The sequence below is a fragment of the Lutjanus erythropterus genome, chromosome 12 (genome assembly GCF_056507025.1).
Source record: "Lutjanus erythropterus isolate fLutEry1 chromosome 12, fLutEry1.hap2, whole genome shotgun sequence".
NCBI classification, from domain to species: domain Eukaryota; kingdom Metazoa; phylum Chordata; class Actinopteri; order Lutjaniformes; family Lutjanidae; genus Lutjanus; species Lutjanus erythropterus.
The window spans coordinates 36,846,101-36,864,322 of record NC_139328.1 but is presented as its reverse complement, the minus strand read 5'-3'; the positions used below and the strand labels follow the sequence as shown (position 1 = coordinate 36,864,322).

At 40.8% G+C, this 18,222-nt stretch overlaps 1 protein-coding gene across 1 annotated transcript in view; it reads right to left on the bottom strand.

The window, feature by feature from the left end:
* Positions 1-3,376: 3,376 nt before the first annotated feature.
* Positions 3,377-18,222, bottom strand: part of LOC146318420 (cadherin-12-like) — a 165,611-nt gene continuing 150,765 nt past the window's right edge. Inside the window, exon 13 of the mRNA XM_084732514.1 lies at positions 3,377-4,278. Coding sequence (XP_084588640.1) covers positions 3,662-4,278 — 617 coding nt within the window. The 3' untranslated portion in view covers positions 3,377-3,661. The remainder of the gene's footprint in view (positions 4,279-18,222) is intronic.

Sequence of the window (18,222 nt, the reverse complement as noted above, 5' to 3'; positions counted from 1 at the left end):
AGTGTATTTTCTCACCTTTCAAGCGTGTTGTCTCTGTCTGTAGCACATGTTCTCTCTCGTCTCCCTCCCACTTGCTTATGTGCTCACTGTGTTGTGTGTCTATAACCCCTCCCCTCCCCCTTCTACTCAGTGTGGACACACACTCACACCACCAATCACGTGCGACTTTAACAGAAAAAAAGAGGAGAAAAAAACAATTCGGTTCCCAATCAAGAGCCGGTTCCCGTCGTTCACTTCAAAGAGCCGGCTCTAAGATCTGGATCGTTTGTGACCGACACATCGCTACTCCCTTCCCTTGTGTTTCCTGTTTTCCCTCCCTAGTGTGTCACATTTGTCTCAGTCTGTCCCTCTGTTGCTGGGCGTGGACTCTCAGTTCCCTCCACCTGCCTGTCCATCTGATCCTCTGCAGCTGCTGTCCTGCTCACCTGGACCCAATCCACTAATCAAGCCACTGTATATAACCCCGGCTCAGACATCTAGATTCTGCCAGATCGTTCAGTCTCCTTGTTGTACTGACATCTAGGCCCTTTTTCAGAGAAGTTTGCCCATTGTGTTTTTTGGGGTGTTTTCTTGGACATCAGTCCTTCTCTGTGCTTCAGAGAAGAAAAATTCCTCGCCATCTCCACCAGAACACCAGTTCCAACCAGCCTCGTCTCCATCTTCTGCCACCAGTTTGCATTGTTCAACCATCAGCTGCGTTGCCTTCCCTGCTCAGCCATAACTTGCCCTTTGCATCCAGTCCATTTCAGCCAAGCCTTCAGACCGCCCTCAACTATCCACAATAAATTGCCTAAACTTCTCTGTCTCCAGGCTTTGCTTGTTTTTTGGGTCCTAATATTGAACGGTTGTAACAGAAAAGCCATAACCAGAAAAGCCGCAAAACCTTGTAAAAGCTGGTAGAGGGAGATTAAATACTTAGATCATTCCGGTGATGCTGAGAACTCCTATAAGAAAATCAGCTTCCTAAATACACATGGGTAACCTGAGAAGTCTGAGATTCATTGTGGTCCTGCATTTGGCTCAGCATCATGATCACTGTGGACAAACAGGAACAATTAGTGCACAGCCCACTCATCAGTGTCAACGTGTGACCTGTGGCTGAGCATCATTCTCCACTTGTGTCCTCCCACCAAACGGAAGCCATTTCCCAGACTGATCACTCAGAGTTTAGGACATGAAATCCAGCCCAAATGTTTTGAACTCAGCCCATCTGTTTTTATTTGTATTCTGAATCTGTTATTCTCCTTTGTCTAGACTTGTCTGTTGTTTGCATAATCAGACAATTTGCTCCACATTTAAAGCAAATGGCGAGCAAATAAAGTCTGAAAACAGTTGTTCACAGAAAAGGGGAATTGGAATTGGACTTCTTAATGTTTCTGTTGGTAGGACATGATTTGTCCCAGTTCTCGAGAATGGATATAAAACTAAAACTATCCAGATCAAAACAAATCAAAAACTATGGACTTTCTGGTGTGAAAAGGTCCTTAGTTTAACATATGGATGGAGTGGCTCTGCACACTGACCACCCCCAGAAGGAGGGCGATGATGTGACGGAGTGGCTTCCTCGCTGACTGTGGGCAGCACACACACACACACACACACACACACACACACACACACGCACACACACACTCTCACTACAGAGTCCCTGCTCCCCTCCTGTTTTCACTAATTAATTAAAAATTGCAATTATCCCTCTTTCCTTCTCCCTTTCCGTAGCACGACAAAGGGTGCACATCTGGTAGCTCTACCTTCATTTAGGCATCCATTCACAGTCATCCTGTCACTTACCACATAGAAGTGCATCGCAGATTCACCCTGTGGTCTGCTGCTGTCTGAGTTTGGTTGGCAAAACAGGGGCATAACACTTTGCTCTGTTATAGTCTGTTCTTGTGTGTTTTCATGCCCATGTGACCTGCATGACTATGTTTCCAATTTGTAAACTTTTGTTGCAAATTACTTATGTTGGTTTAAGGGAAACATTTTGCTTTATATATATTTGAAGTTCAAGAAGTTGTAAATTGTGTATCTTGTAAGAAAATGTGGGGATTGTGATTTTTCGTGTGAATACTAAAGCCCAGTGGGAGGGGTAACAGGTTTAAAGGGGGCTGCTTTGGTTACAGTGAAGGTAACATCTATTCGACCTCCAGACCTGTGTACTTTTTTTCCCTTTAAAAGGTATTTGAGTTATTGAGGAACTCTTTTTGTGACATTTTTTTTAATCTTGTTTTGCCTGTTTGTTTCCTCCTTTTTTTTCCACTTTATTTTGTAAATATCACTGTTTGCATCTTGGGAGGCTGGCATAATAAATCACACCACCACATTTTTCTGACTATGCCTGTTTTTCTAGTTTTGAGGAGTTTTGAATCCTGCAACATTAGGAAACATTTTTTCGCCATCGGGCAGAAACCTTGAATGTCTAAAACTGTAGCTTTTCAGGAAATTAAAAAAATTGAATGCTGCTTAGTCAGAGTTAGTAGCACTTTTTAATCCTTTCCATTGATTAGTCTGACTCATGGAATGCACATAGCAGTTCTGTCACTGATTGCTCGCTTCAAGCGGCATCACCATGTCTGCTATCTACATCATCATAGTCCCTGGGAAACGGCAACAAACTCCTAGTTGCAACCTACGTGCTGAAAATGGCAGACATGCAAATATTCTACTGACACAACTTCCCCCTTGACACTATTTTGCAGCAGCACCATTGCTGCATCCTGGGCTTAGCACCACCCAAAACCTTTGTTATTGGTTAAAGAAATGCAAACATGGCAGGGTGTTTTACTCCTGTAAAAGAATGTGTACACATGAAGCCAGGCTATGCAAGACTAAATATTTGAAAACCCATAGACAGACATAACAGGTGGCCAGTAGCATTGATTTATAAAAACAAATAAGCAAAATTGTCAAAATATGGGGATATGAGGTTTGCGCTCAACAGCAACACTTAGCTAATTAGCACAGCACAGTGGAGGATGATGGGAACACCCTAGTTTTGTAGGAGTTTAGTCATAAACCAAAGTATTGGACTAACATGTATGTCTGTACCAAATTACTTAGCAATCTATCCAATGGTTATTCAGACACTCTGAAACAAAAATGGCAGTTTCATGGAGGTGTTGAGGAAAAATCAGCGCATGACCAAAGGCAGTGGGTTCCTTTGGGAACTATTAATATCTGTAGAAAACCTCACAGCAATCCATCCAATATTTGCTGAGATATTGTGCACTGGACCAAAGTGGCAGACTGAATGACTCACTCTTTGGATTCCTGGTGCCTTCAGCGAGGCAAAGCAAACAGCATTCGATTTTCTGGTTGAATCACTGTCAGGAAATGTTTTAATGAGACTTAAGAATCTAACACTGAAATCCAAACATCCATTGAAGAACTTTTTATTAAGTATCATGAATTAAAATACATGTAAACATATAGTACCTCAGGCACTTTGAGGAGCTATCAAGTTTACCTTTCCACGCAACTGTAGCTAGATTCTCTGCTCTCTAGCAGACCAGTCCAACAACAACTCTACTTCACATGGACAGCTTCCTAAAAAGTCCTCACATCATTCTAGCCAGTGCCTGTCACAGTAGAAAAACATGTCTAGAAAAGAAAGCTAATCCCCACATGGCCACCCAATGTCTCTCTGGTCTCCAACGTCCTCTCAGCTCTCCTCAGTCAGAGTGGGTGGCTGTCTGTCCAGGATACTTGCCAGTGTTTTGAACGGCTGTCCCCAGTCACCAAGGGAGCTAAAATCCCCCGACTCATCAATTACCCACGGCTCCTCTATGGAACTGAGCGAGCCGGCCACTGATCCCTCGCCTTCGTAGGCATAGGTCGCCAGTGAATCATAGGGCGGGGCGGCGTAACCCTGCTGACTCTCCTCCAGCCGCTGTTCGATGAATTCCCTGATCATCTCGGCGTCGTCCTCAGTCACCCTGCCACGGGAGGACAGCGTGTTCGTCTTGTTGTTTATGGCAGCAAGGACACTGGCTGTTTGACAGTGGATGTCGGGTGACCTGATGTCATCAGGGCGACTGCTGAGATGCAGCAAGACCCCGTCTCCGTAGCCTGTTTTCTCCTTCTTGGAGGTGCTGCTGTGGGTGCTGGTGCGCTGCGAGTGTGTGGTGCGCAGAGTGCCCATGTCAAAGGCGTGAGTGTCCGCCTCGCCACCGCCCTCATCGTCATAGTGAATGACATTGTCACGGATGTCCTCTTTAGATGTCATCAGAGTCTCTTTCTCTTTGTTGCGCCTCTGGCCCATATATAAAGCTGCCATAACTGCAAGACACAAAGAGAACAAAGTGACGGGTTAGCTAAAATATACTTATAAATGCATTATAAATTTGACCAGTCTGTTTCTCTACATTTTTTTCTCTGACTTGTCACAGAATGGATGTTCATTAAAACTTATATGTATACAGTTTTTGTGATTATAGCAAATTATTCTGTCTGCATAGGTTTTGATTCTCAAAGAAATTATACACTCAAAGTGATAATCAGTGCAGTCTCAGTGTCTTTGAGCCAATTAAAGTGGAAATAGACAACTTTTTGCTTGAACTTATCATTATAAAGTAAATGTTGATTGCGCAGTGTAATGTCTATAAAATAATGACATCATCCCATTTAAATTGGTTCCCTATAAGCCCCACTTTCATCTGTCTGCCACCAGGCACCACTTTTTCCAGGATAATTACACTAATCAGCCACAGCATCAAAACCACTGACAGGTGAACTGAATAACATAGATCATCTCGTTCCAGTGGCACCTGTCAAGTGGAATATATTCATTTTATTAATATTAGTATTAGCAGGAAGCAAACAGTCACTTCATGTGTTGGAAGCAGGAAAAATGGACAAGGGTAATGATCTTGGCAACTTTGAAAAGACACAATGATTAGAGGACTGGGTCAGAGCATGCATGCAGCAGCAAAAACGCTCCAAAGAAGAACCAACGGGTGCCGGAGGCTTATTGATGTTTGTGAGGAGTGACGGCTAACCTGTCTACAGTCCAACAGGACCCTGTACTGTAGCACAAATCACTGTTGTTATTTGCTGTCTGTGATACCCTCACTTAATCTCTGGGTTTCAGCCCTTTTGAGTTCATCCTGTTGTAACATCAATGCCACCAGGAGTGGGTTGAACCTATTGGTCTTTACTAAGCCTGGTCCTAACTGCTACGTTAGGTTTTACCAGACTTTAGAATGGACTTCATGTCACTTGTACAAACCAGACTTTAGCCTAGTCTTAACTATGCCTGGTCTTAGCAATGTGTGTTCATGTGAATGCCCACAAAACTATGGCTGTTGCCTAGGTGTGTGCATTGCTGGGATAGATTGTGAACTGTCTTGCTGTCTTGCTGATTTGTAGCTAATCATTTCTAATTTGCAACATTATGGAGGATCAAAGATAAAGAAAAGGCACTTTCTTCTTGCTTTGAGGAAATAAAATTATTGGAGTTGTACAGACAGCATAAGAAAACACAGCAGTCCAACATAATAGCAAATAAGAAGCAATCGATTGGAGAGAAATAACAGAAGACATAAATGGTTGTTCAGATAAAATAGATGTACAGATGTTAGTGAGCACACAGTTTTAACTGATTTTACCACTGAACTAATAACCACATTATCCCCAGACTCCCTCCCTGGTTGAGTGAGGAGAAACTTAATACACTTTATGAAATACTGTCTGTGACAAATTCTTAATTATTTGGACCTTCTTGTAAATTCTGCAAATGATATTTCATTCTTTTGTCTGTGATTCATTTCCCACCTGCATTGCTTAAATTTTCCACACAGATCTGTTGAATAACTCATCTTTTTGAGTATTCATTACACAGAATAGAAGGTATCTATGATTCAAGGCTGTATATCTGTATTAATCAGAATAGATTTTGACTTTACACCTGACTAGGTATAAGATTTACACCCAGTCTTACCAAGAAGAAGGTTTAAACCTTGATGGTACAAGTGGCATAACTATTAGGTTGGACTTTGAATGCCAAGTTAAGACAAACCTAGCTTAAGACCAGGTGTAAGATGTCCTACAGTATGTCTCTTCTTTTGGGCCCAGACTGCAGTAAGCCTGCGAGGTTGCTAAGAGCCTGGTAAGGGCAAAGACCCACACGAAGGACAGGTATGATTAGAAGGCAGCAAGGTGCACCTTTGATCCAGGGGACCTGGTGGTAGTGTTGGTCCAAGGACTACATGATCAGCTCAGACCTGGTTTTGCTGGTCTATACAGAGTGTTGAGGAAAGCTGATCTGAATTACATCTCAGGCGCTCCTGATAGGAGGTGTAAAAACAGACATATGAAGGTGGGGAAGGAATAGTTTGCTGTGCAGTAGCAGAGAGTGTTGAGGAGATAACGGGGAGATGCTAAAATAAGAAATGAGAAAGTTGAGTTAGCCTGTGTTTCCTATATTGCCAACCTCAGACCTCAAAGATAGGGAGCATTTCTACAAGCTGGACAGAAAATTTGAGTTTCATAGACTTTGTTTCCTGCATTCTGGTAACTTTTAAAGAATGAAAATAACATAGTAAGTAGCATTTATTTGCAAACAGATGTGTGCAGATGACTTATAAATGATAATTACTAGCTTAAATACACAATGGGACCATAGCATTTAGCCTGGTAGTGATTAAAATAACAGTAATATACAGCACATATAACAATAATAAATTTAGGCTGCTCTTCGAAAAATCTTCTCCTTTTTTAAAGCTTTAAGTAAGCAAAAGAGTACAAATGTGTTAAATCAGGAGAAATACAGGAGAATTGTGATCCCAGGAGGATACTAGGAGAGGGCAATGAAAAACAAGAGTCTCCCAGGGAAATTGGAAGGGTTGGCAAGTGTGTCCTAGCCTAAAGCTACAATTTGGCATAGTTTTCTCTAAATTTTGCCGATGGCTAGTCTCAATTCTCCCCAGGCTAGCTATGGAAGCCAAATAAAAAACAATGTCTCAGAGGAAAGTAGATATTTTAATAGTTGCAGCTCCAGACAGATTTTCCTTTTTTCCTGTTAGTCCAAAAATGTTTGCAGACCTGTGGTGTAGTGTAAAGTTTTTTTGTTTTGTTGTTGTTTTTTTTGGAGGGGGGTTAGACAGATACACAATATTTGAATGCTACGATGAGAGGATTGTAAAGTTTTCCCCCTTTTTCATGCAGAATTTTGTTTTTATGTGTTTAATGTCTACAAAATGAACTCTCTGGGTGCAGATAGGAAGCAGGTGGGCCCACACACCTAACCTTTAGCACGGTGGGAAATTAGCACCAGCCACCAGCCAAATTCTGGTAAAATATGAAATGAACTGGTCGATTTCAGATACAAAATAATGATTTACTATCAAGTGGTTGTTGAATTTGAACATTAATCTGTCAGTGGCTGGTGGGTGTTCACATTTTAAAAAGTTCATTTCCCACCTTGCTTTTAGCCTTGCAGCCAAACGCTCAGTTTTAGTGCTGCATAATATATGCACTGCTGGCAAAACCCCAGAAGCCCGACACGAGCATGTGCCAACTTCCCCAGGGCTGTGTTGGCATGACACCAATAACTCTTTCACTCTTAACATATGCCAGAAAGAGTCTGATTAACAATCTCTGATTTAAAAGAAACACCTCTAAAATCCAGCTGTTCTGTCGTGTATCTTACATCATCAGACATATGGAAACCTGTAGAATCACAGTGTAAAGTATCCTGACGGTGGGGTCGAACAGGTTGACACTCCACTCCCAGGTCAGGGCCAGGGTAATTTGTTCTGCTCTCTGCTGGAGTCTGCATGTGAGGGATAAAACCTGCCAAAACATAGCGAAAGCAGCTTTGAAGACGGTGAGAGGAGGAAGCCCCGCTGCTCACTCGATTCTCACAGCTCCTCTTTACAGGCACAAAATCATTGATTACACTCACACACTGTCCTGGACTGTTCTCTAAACTCTGCTGTGTTTACTCACATATCTGTCAATGCAGGCTCCCACATTCTGACACATTCAGACAGGATGTATTGTAGAATGTGGTGATTCATAATATTTCTGATGACTTGAATTCTTTCAGGCATGACATAACAGTGAAATGCCAGTCCTTGTAGCTGTACTATCATCCCATAGATACCTCCTACATAAAAAAAAAAAATCTGAAATATGTAGACATAGGACAGTCACATGTAAGAGTTTCTAGGAGCCTCTACTGTGAGGGTATGGTAAGGTTGCCAATCAGCAGGGACTAGGATGGACTTCAGGTATGGTTCTAGGTGTGCTGACAGCAAGAAGTGTCCATGGAAAGGACTCATCTCGAACAAACAATGGTGGCTCCTGAAGAGGTTAGCGTAGATACTGTGATAGCATCAGTTATATCAGAACTGGAGAGGATTACTTTATTGAAAGAAGAGGCTTTTCTCAATGTAAAAGATGTTTTCGCTCTTCTTCCCGCCGGCTTCGGCTTGGTGAGTTGATCTGATTGGTTGAAGTTAGCCTATGTTAGACGTAACAGATGGTTCATCCAATCGCCTGCCAAGTATTTTTTGAAAGCACCTGCCCCTTTCCAAACAGTTCATGTGGATGACTTCCCCAATGATTCTGTATAATATACCATCTTGTGGTTAATGGTGAGAAAAAAGTAAAAAGTCATATCTGCCTTTAAGAAATTTTAAAGTTGTTTTTGTATCTTGATGGTGCCATTGAGATGTTGAGAGGTTATTTCTGTCTTTCCAGCTTAGTAATATTGTCTTTTTAGCAATTTCTAAGGTGATCAGTATGGGTTGTTCATATTTCAGTGGTGGTTCAACTGATGGAAGATCTCCCAACATATACAGATGTGATGAGAGGAATCCTGCGACCAGTGGTTGATGATATTTTATGTTTCATGTTTGTCCAGAATGTTTGAATTGGTGGTCAGGGCCAAGTCCAACACATCCTCATACCTAAACGCCAGAATTGGTCGATAGTCAATTGCTCCAAAACTGACAGTATTACTGGTGGGAACTAACAGCAGTGACAGGTTTACCCTAACTATTTTGTCACATGACATAATTATGGACATTGCAGCTTGGTTAGGTTCAGGTACAGAAACCACTTTGTTAGGTTTAAGCAATAAAACTACTTGGTTAGGGTTAGCAAAAGATTGTGGTTTGGGTTAAAGTAAGTACATTACATATGTCACCTGACGGACATAACATCACTTGCATGACTACATAACTCATGTGACACATATAGTTTACATTGTAAAATGGTTGCAGTTTGGTTAGATCTACACAACAAACCTACTTAGTTAGGTTTAGGTGGTTTGGGTAAAAAAAACTACATTATATATATATATATATATATATATATATATATATATATATGACATATATGACGGATGTGTACAGGTGTTGTTGTCTGTCAGTCCTATTTCATGTAGTGTTTAATGGGTGAGGTGCACTGCAAAGAAAGTTCCAGTTTGGATTAGGGGACATTGAGAACATGTTGCAGATTGATGGTAACAGCTAGATCTTTTCCTGGTTGTGGGAGATTATTGTCTGTTTTTACTCAAAGATTGCACATTTTTGTAAAGGATCTTTTTTGAGCGGTTATAAGTTTGGGTTGATTGAACACTGGGGGTGTTGTAAATATTGCAAGAAGCTGTCACCACCGATATCATATTTCTGTTTCAGTTTTTGTAGAGTGAGACATGATGAAAGAGGTGTTCCAAATGTGTAATTTTTCCTACTTTTTTCCCCCATAAACTGAAAGAAATTGGTTTATTCTTGATCTGAAAGTCTAGGTTGTGCCAGATTGGGGTAGTTTTATTTCGAGATGTGTGGTGTCCAGTGATTTTAATTGGATTTCCACCAAGCTGCCAGAGTCACTGCTATGAATGGGTTTTAGAGTTTTGTTTTTGTTGTTTTCCAACAAAGTATATACTAAAGATTATTGGCTCAGTGGAACTATGGTGGATAATATATTAGCTTGAAAGTCGTGCTGAATGTCAGGGGAAAAAATACACATTAGGTGTATCACACTGACTGAGACGATTCGATACGTATCTTGATACATGTTCAGCGATACAATATATTTTATAAATCTTTAAGTGGCCAAAGATTCAGTTCGATACGATACGATGCAATACAAGACAATGCAATGTGTCAGTCTTTACATTTTGATTCAATTAATGCTACATTTGTAGAGTGCTGTTAGTTGCCAAAAAATCCTGATAGTTGAGTAGAGACAGAGACATATTCCAGTTATGTTTATATCTTATTATGAGTCTCATGTGTAAATGAGATGAGATAAATGAGAAACTTTAAAACTTTGTAAAATCTGAGTATTTCTGCAGTAAGATGATCTGCTGCTCTGTTTCATATGAAGAGTGCTGTGGTTCTGATCAGTGTGGAGGAACAGTGAAGTGTTACCTGCTCTCACAGTGACATGACGTCTCTGTGGCTCAGACTCATGTATCTGTACTCTGCTGTCTGACATGTTTTACATAAATTATCTGCAGCAGCGTTTCTCATCTTTCTTCTAGAACACACACTTATTCTACACTTGCACATTGTGAAAGTTTGGTGGTGCGACGTGGTACAATGTCACTTTTGTCGCTGTTTTCAGCACCATCTGTTTTGAGCAAATGAAGAGGAGACACAGGAGAGGGAGCGCTTGTTTTGTGAGCACGGCAGCGGGCGTCCAGTGAGAGCGGTGCAGGCAGAGACAGCAGGAGAGAGAAGACGGAGGAAAGTTACAGTGGCAGCTCCCTGATGGCAAAATTAAACGTATGCACATCCTAACGAGATGTATCGATACGCTAGTGCTGCATCGATTTGTTTCATTAAAGTCCAATGCATCGTGCGCATGAGTGAATCGTTACACCCTAATTCATATCCATGTACATGACTAATAGATAAATTTTTCATGACATTCATCACAAACTGCTGTGAGATTGTGTTGGTTCCTCAGCAATGGTGCATAATTTCAGAAGGACTAGATACCAAAATGCTCTGTAAAGCTGAGAGGAACAACAGAGTTGTCCAGATTCTCTGGATTCATCACTACCAGCAACCCCTTTCATATTACATGTAGTCAGTTGATCCATTGTTACTATAAAATTATTCAGTAGTGCAGTCATAAATGGTTAGAAATGTGTTTTCATCACAACATATAGCTGAGCAAAGCCACAAAAGCTGGTTGAATTCTGGTTAAAGAATGAGTGAGACCAGTCACACACTTATTTCATCATTCCAGCATTTCAATAAATACACATTAAAAGTTCATCAAAAGTTTATCAGATTTGAATGGAACTTGGTGTGTATGTTCAAGGGGTTGTGCAGGATGTTTTCAGTGAGTTTAATCAGGATTGATCTATTCATTCTTGTGTTACAGCAAATATGTGAAAGGCCAGGCCCACTTTCACCAATCAATATGGCATTCATGGAATTTGTGACTCAAAATGCTTCAGTAGAAAACTGTGACTACAAAGTTTTATGACAAGTAGACAAATATTTAATGAGTTATGGCAATTTCCTGTCAAAGCCCAACATTTGTAATGATATATTGACTGATGGCGGCCATGTTTTTTAACTGATCCTGTACTTTTAGAAGAGAAATATGTATCTCCATCTCAGAGTTAAAATCCAATTAGTTCTATTCCTATTACTGTTTTTCAGTTCATGCTAAGTTGCATAAACTGGCCACACTAGGACTTATGGCTTTTCCAAAATTGCATTTTTGGATATTTACTACAGCGCAACCATCTGGCTGATTGGCTCAGGTTTCTCTAGAAGCCAGTGTAATTCTAAACTCTCAAGAGTTTGAGGGTAGGGAGGTTGAATGCAATGATCTGACTTGGTGTACAGTAATCTCCCACTTCATGGGAGGTAAAGGGGTGAGTTTAAAGATCTGGGGATTGATTTCTGATAGAAGAATCTGCAGCTCAGTTGTGTGGTTGGTTGGTGGGAGAGTTCCATATCCTGGTTGCCTCTTGTGACTCCTGCTGGTTGGTTGCACCTGCACAGTGAGGGACGGAAGTGTAGCCTATAACCCGAACATTTGTGCTTTGCTTTGCACAGCTTAATGTTTCCCCCAAATACAAACATGACACAAACTAGTTTCTGAAATGGATTAGTGAGAACAGAAGGCTGCTTTAGAGTCTGAGAATGCAGAGTACAGAGCAACACATTGGTGTGGATTACTTTCAAAATTTGGGCTCATTCAACACCAGTGACCAGACTTGTTCATAAAGCTTGTGCTGCATGAATTTAAATTAATGTGTTGCATGATACAGAGAGATGTTTCTGCTGTTCATTTTACCCTCACTGATATAAATGGGCTGGACAAAATAATAGAAACACCTCTCTGTATCATGCAACACAGTGTAACAGCAGCACCACAAACTACAGCTTCCAAAATGAGCATGCAGTTGAAGCAACACCTCTCTAAAACTGAACATTATAACCTTCATGAAGAAAGGCTTTATCAACTGTCAGACTGACTTATTAGGCACACCTAGTTAAAACAAAAGCAGAGTGTATATGGGAGCAAGATACACCAATCAACCAGAGCTACAGAACTAAACTCCCTGGCTAAGACTACAATCTTATGTAGGTCCCCCTCATGCTGCTCTGACTCATCGAGACATGGACTGCACGGACTCTAAAAGTGCCCTGTGGTATCTGGCACCAAGGCAGTAGCAGCAGATCCTATAAGTCTTATAATCTGCAAGATGGGGTCGGACTCGTTTCAGCATATCCCACAGATGCTTGATCAAATTGAGGTCTAGGGAATGTGGAGGTCAAGTCCTCATCTTGTCATCACCAGGCCAACTTCTTCCATTGCTCCATGGTCCAGTTCTGACATTCAAACATTGCAGGCGCTGCCAGTGGTGGACAGGGGTCTTCTCTTTGAATGGGGCAGCAAGCTGCAATACACTGTCTGTTCTGCTAACTTTCTGTCATAGCAAGTATTAACTGTTTCAACAGTTTGTGCCACAGTAGCTCCTCTGTGGAACTGGACCAGACAGATTAGCCTTCACTCCCTAGATGCACAAGCCTTGGGTGCCCATGACCCTGTCACCAGTTCACTGCTTGTCATTCCTAGGACAACTATGATGGCTACTAATTGGGGATGGAGGATTGGACAAAAATATATATCAGCTATCAGTGACTGCCTCAGTCATCACTGTTTGGTTTGATTTTTGTCCTTGTACTTTGGCTTCTGTCACCTGGTCTTTGCAGGCAGACCATTAAATTAGCAAAGTCTATTGTTGAGCAAGCTAAAAAACACAAACCAGCCATCAACAGCAGAAAGAGGCAGAGTACTGTCACAGCTTACTCAGTGATTTAAGAGTTTATTTCAATCAAACCAGAGTTGGTGATTGTTGGATCAGTTAAAAGATGAACCAAGTTGATTTTAGTGAAACTTACTTTGTTTCTGTCAAGTCTGAATGAAGTATATTTTGCCACTGCCCTGTCACCAGGAGATATTCTGGGTTTAAAAGGTTGAAACATTGGAGATCGGTGGTACCTGGCTGATCATCCTGCAGAGGAGGTGCCTCAGGCAGCAATGTCATAGCAGTTTACCATCTACCTGAATAATTAAAATGATGATAGGTGCCACAGTAATGAGATGATTAATGTTATTCACTTCACCTGTCCATGGTTTTAATGTTGTGGCTGATCAGTGTACAATCTCTTAAACTGTGTTATAATCTAATACAGTGCCACCACTAAGTACCTGATGCCTCTGACATTACCAGAGGATCTACATCTATATGACACAGTATCAACCACTGACATAAATTAAATATGGACAACGCTTCTCCACTTCCTGACTGTACAAAACTGAAGCCAAAATATCCCAGATACAAGCTCTGCGATCTTGCACTGGTGATGTCATTTGGAGACAGAGTTGGTGCATTAGCGACCAGCACTGGAGTTGTGCTTTGAGGGTCCCACCCACACAGCCAGCTGACTCGATCATGAGTAGAGCTCAGCTGTCAATCGTGGCATGAAACCCTGTCTATATATCATTAAATAACTAACTAAAACCAAACTGATCAGAAAAATAAATACTTAAACAAACACCAGTGTGGTAAGAACTACCTAAAATGATAGAAACCATCTTTGGGGAAAAAAAAAGTTTTTGATGTGCACTTAGATGTGCCCCACCTTTTAACATAGGGGAGGCATGATTTATGACCTGTACTGCAGCCAGCCACCAGGGGGTTATCAGATGCTTTGGCTTCACTTTAAGGGAGTGTTATTGTAGTCTGTTTCTTTATACAGTGATCAGTTATGACATTATAACCACCTGCCTAATATTGTGTTGGTCCCCCTTTTGCTGCCAAAACAGTCCTGACCCGTCGAGGCATGGACTCCACTAGACCCCTGAAGGTGTGCTGTGGTATCTGACACCAAGATGTTAGCAGCAGATCCTTGAAGTCCTGTAGGTTGTGTGGTGGGGCCTCCATGGATCAGACTTGTTTGTCCAGCACATCCCACAGATGCTCGATTGGATTGAGATCTGGGGAATTTGGAGGCCAAGTCAACACCTCACACTCGTTGTTGTGCTCCTCAAACCATTCCTGAACCATTTTTGGTTTGTGGCACGGAGCATTATCCTGCTGAAAGAGGCCACAGCCATCAGGGAATACCGTTTCCATGAAAGGGTGTACATGGTCTGCAACAATGCTTAGGTAGGTGGTACGTGTCAAAGTCGCGTCCACATGGATGGCAGGACCCAAGGTTTCCCAGCAGAACATTGTCCAAAGCATCACACTGCCTCTGCTGGCTAGCCTTCTTCCCATAGTGCATCCCCGCAAGAGCTGTAGTTTTAGAGATGCTATGACCCAGTCATCTAGCCATCACAATATGGCCCTTATCAAACTCACTCAAATCCTTACACTTGCCCATTTTTCTGGTTCTAACACATCAACTTTGAGGGCAAAATGTTCACTTGCTGCCTAATATATCCCACCCACTAACAGGTGCCATGATGAAGAGATAATCAGTGTTATTCACTTCACCTGTCAGTGGTCTTAATGTTATGACTGATTGATGCATACAGACTATAGTGTCAACACATATTCTCTGCAGGACTGTTGTATTGAAACTGTTGCTTTAAAGTCAGTTTGTGTAGAACTGGAAAATGATCAAGTTTGCTTAATTATAGCTTAACAAAGTAATAGTGTTGCAAAAGTTATATTCCTTCTCTCTACAGACAGTGTGAGCTGACTGACAGTTGGAGCTCTTCTACAGGATGGCTTGGCAGCTCTCCTGGTTGAATCATCAGTACAAAAGATTACAACTGTATTAGAAAATAACAGCATGTGGAAGCTGGAAATGAGTTCAGAGAACTTGACTAACTTTGAGATTCTGGGTTTGGCTTCTATTCAGCAACTACACTCTTAGAGAGAAGGCTTCCAATAGTGTGCCTCCTTAAGGGCTGAGGTTCTGCTCAGAACCTCTGAAGAGCCCTTTTTTTGAAGAAAGGGTTTGTCAAGGGTTCTTTGTAAGACTAAACCTTTTCATCCAAAGAACCCTTTTTGGAAGAAAGAGTTCCTCAAGGATTGTTTAAATCCTTGAGGAAATCTTTCTTTCAAAAAGGGTTCTTTGTTCCGTTATATAAAAGGGTTCTCATACTCAGACAAAACCGATGGAATATAAAAATGTTTTAGATTAGAGTTCAGTTGGAACCATTACACCATTGAAGAGGTCTCTGTAGAACCTTCTGAGTGGAACCTTTAACAGATGGTTCTAGCCATAACCCTTTAAGTGGTTCTAGTTTGAACTCTCTGAAAGGGTTCAAAATGGAACCTTTATAAAAGGCTTAACCAGGAACCAAAAACAGTTCCACTATGGGGACAAGCTGGAGGACCCTTTATGGTTCTAGTTAGAAACTTTGTTTCTTGGAGTGTATGGTACTTTGTTCTTAAATTCAAATATAGTGTTTTGAATTCACTACAGGTCTGATTATACACAAAACAGAAAACACAGACATTATCAGGGAGAGCCCTGTGTTTCGATGTTATATAACACTGGATATCATTAAAAGAAAGAACCAAAATGGGAACACAGAACAAGGCCACTTTGTAACTCCATCCTGGCAGACATGAGGCTGAAGGAACACTTTGATGGCAACAGATTTTACTAGACTGTCTTATTTGTTTGCAAACAAAAGCCTTTGTCATCAGAATATTATATAATCATAAGAACTCTACACGTAATATCTTTCTAGACCATAGGGGGTGCTAAAATAATATTTTGTCTCTCTTCTTCTCTGTTGTGGTTTATTTCTCTACCTTTAATTTGCTCTCTCACATACCCTCTCCGCACTACTGATAACAGGACTTTATCTGTCCACTGTGTGTCCTGTCCACTGCTATATAATCAATAGGAGCAGGAAAACAAAGGTCGCTGCTTTAAGCGGACAATCAATGAGTTTAAACTGCTGTGGGAGGCCTCATCCTCGAGGCTGCTGCCACCACAGCTGCTGCTCACTGCAACATACCGACACACTGCTGTCCAAAAGGAACACATACATATACTTCTTAGAGAGCAATAAAAAACATTAAATGGGTTTTTATTAGAGCTGCAACGATTAACTGAGTAACTGATTATTAATAGATTATTAAATTAATCACAACCTATTTAGATATTCAATTGGATTAATTGGTTTGAATAAAATTTTAAGTCAAACTTCTCTGATTTCAGCTTCTTAAATGTGAATATTTTCTGGTTTCTTTACTCCTCTCTGACAGACAAATGAATATCTTTGGGTTGTGGACAAAATGAGACATTTGAGGACATCATCTTGGACTTTGAGAAACATCAATCAATATTTTTTTCACAATTTTCTGACATTTTATAGACAAAGAACTATTAATCGAGAAAACAGATGCACACATGCAGCTTAGGTCAGAGTCAGCAAGCTTAAATATAAAAGTAAAAGTAAAAAATAAATTATCATTAAATATTTAGTGCAAAAATGAGTAGAACATTCCAAATGGCGAGTTAGAGCCATAGAGTGTATATTAAATAGGTTTTAATATGCAGTCTATCGTTGAAGTGAGTTATTTCCCCCCGCTTTCTCCATCCTAGACACAGAAAGCATAGGCAGGCTGCAGGAGCTTCAGAGGAGTGCAGGATGCATGCAACCTCATAAATTGACAGTAACAAGCAATGACTTCTGGCAGACAACTGACAGTTATAAACAGCTGATCAACTTACAGCAATGTAAAGTAAAGCCTGTTATACAAAAAGCAAAAGCCTACTGCTCTGATATAACACACTCTGGCAGGCAGTGAGACAGACAGCCACTGAACTCATCATCCAACAGTTATAAACGTCTGTACCTTCTACAAAATTATTAATGATTTCTTATGACTCATAAACAGACATTTACTCATTCGGTGATAAATCTGCATTAATTTTAACTGTAATTAACGTGAAACAAACATGCAAAACAGTTATTCCTATCGGGAATGTAAATCAAATCACGTCAACTGAAGCGAGTATTTCGACTTAACATGTTTGCTTGATCTCTGATGACACAGAACTTTAAATGCAGTAAAAGCACTGACAGTTAATCATGGGATACATCAAAGAAAATTAAGTAACTGTTACCATGTTAACATTTTTTGAAGGTTCACATAACTCACTCAAAATTGGTGGTGATTGATTAATCCATTTAAAGTGACATGATGGCATTATATTAATAACCACAAGATGGCGCTATTGACACCAGGCAATATCTTGTGCACGTGCTTATGCAGAAGCCATGTACGAAGTTTCATCTCATTTAAGGCAACAGAAGTGGAGAAATATCAAGTTTTAAAGTTACTGTACTTTTATATTACTTCATATGGAGTTAAACAGTTTGAAACTAATGTCTAATGGACTAATGGACAATCTCAGCTGCAGTACAATAAAGGTAAAGGTTGTGGGGGTAAAAAGAAACCAGTCTAACAATTGGATTCATGAGTGATTGGTTGAGTTGTCAATAGAGAGCCCACACAAGGGAGGCTGTTCCTGTTTGCTCCTCCAACAACAGCTACAGTTATTGATTGTGTGAGAAATACAGAGACTTTTAGCCACTCTGTTGCACTCTTTTAACAAATAAAGTGTTAAACTCAGGGGTTAAATTGGATCAGAGCAGTCTGGGGCTCAGTCCTGCCACACAGGCCTACACTCTTGTCATCAGGGTGATTCTTAACTCTGCACATCTTCAACAATGTGTATGTTTGTACACTTTTCTCTGTTT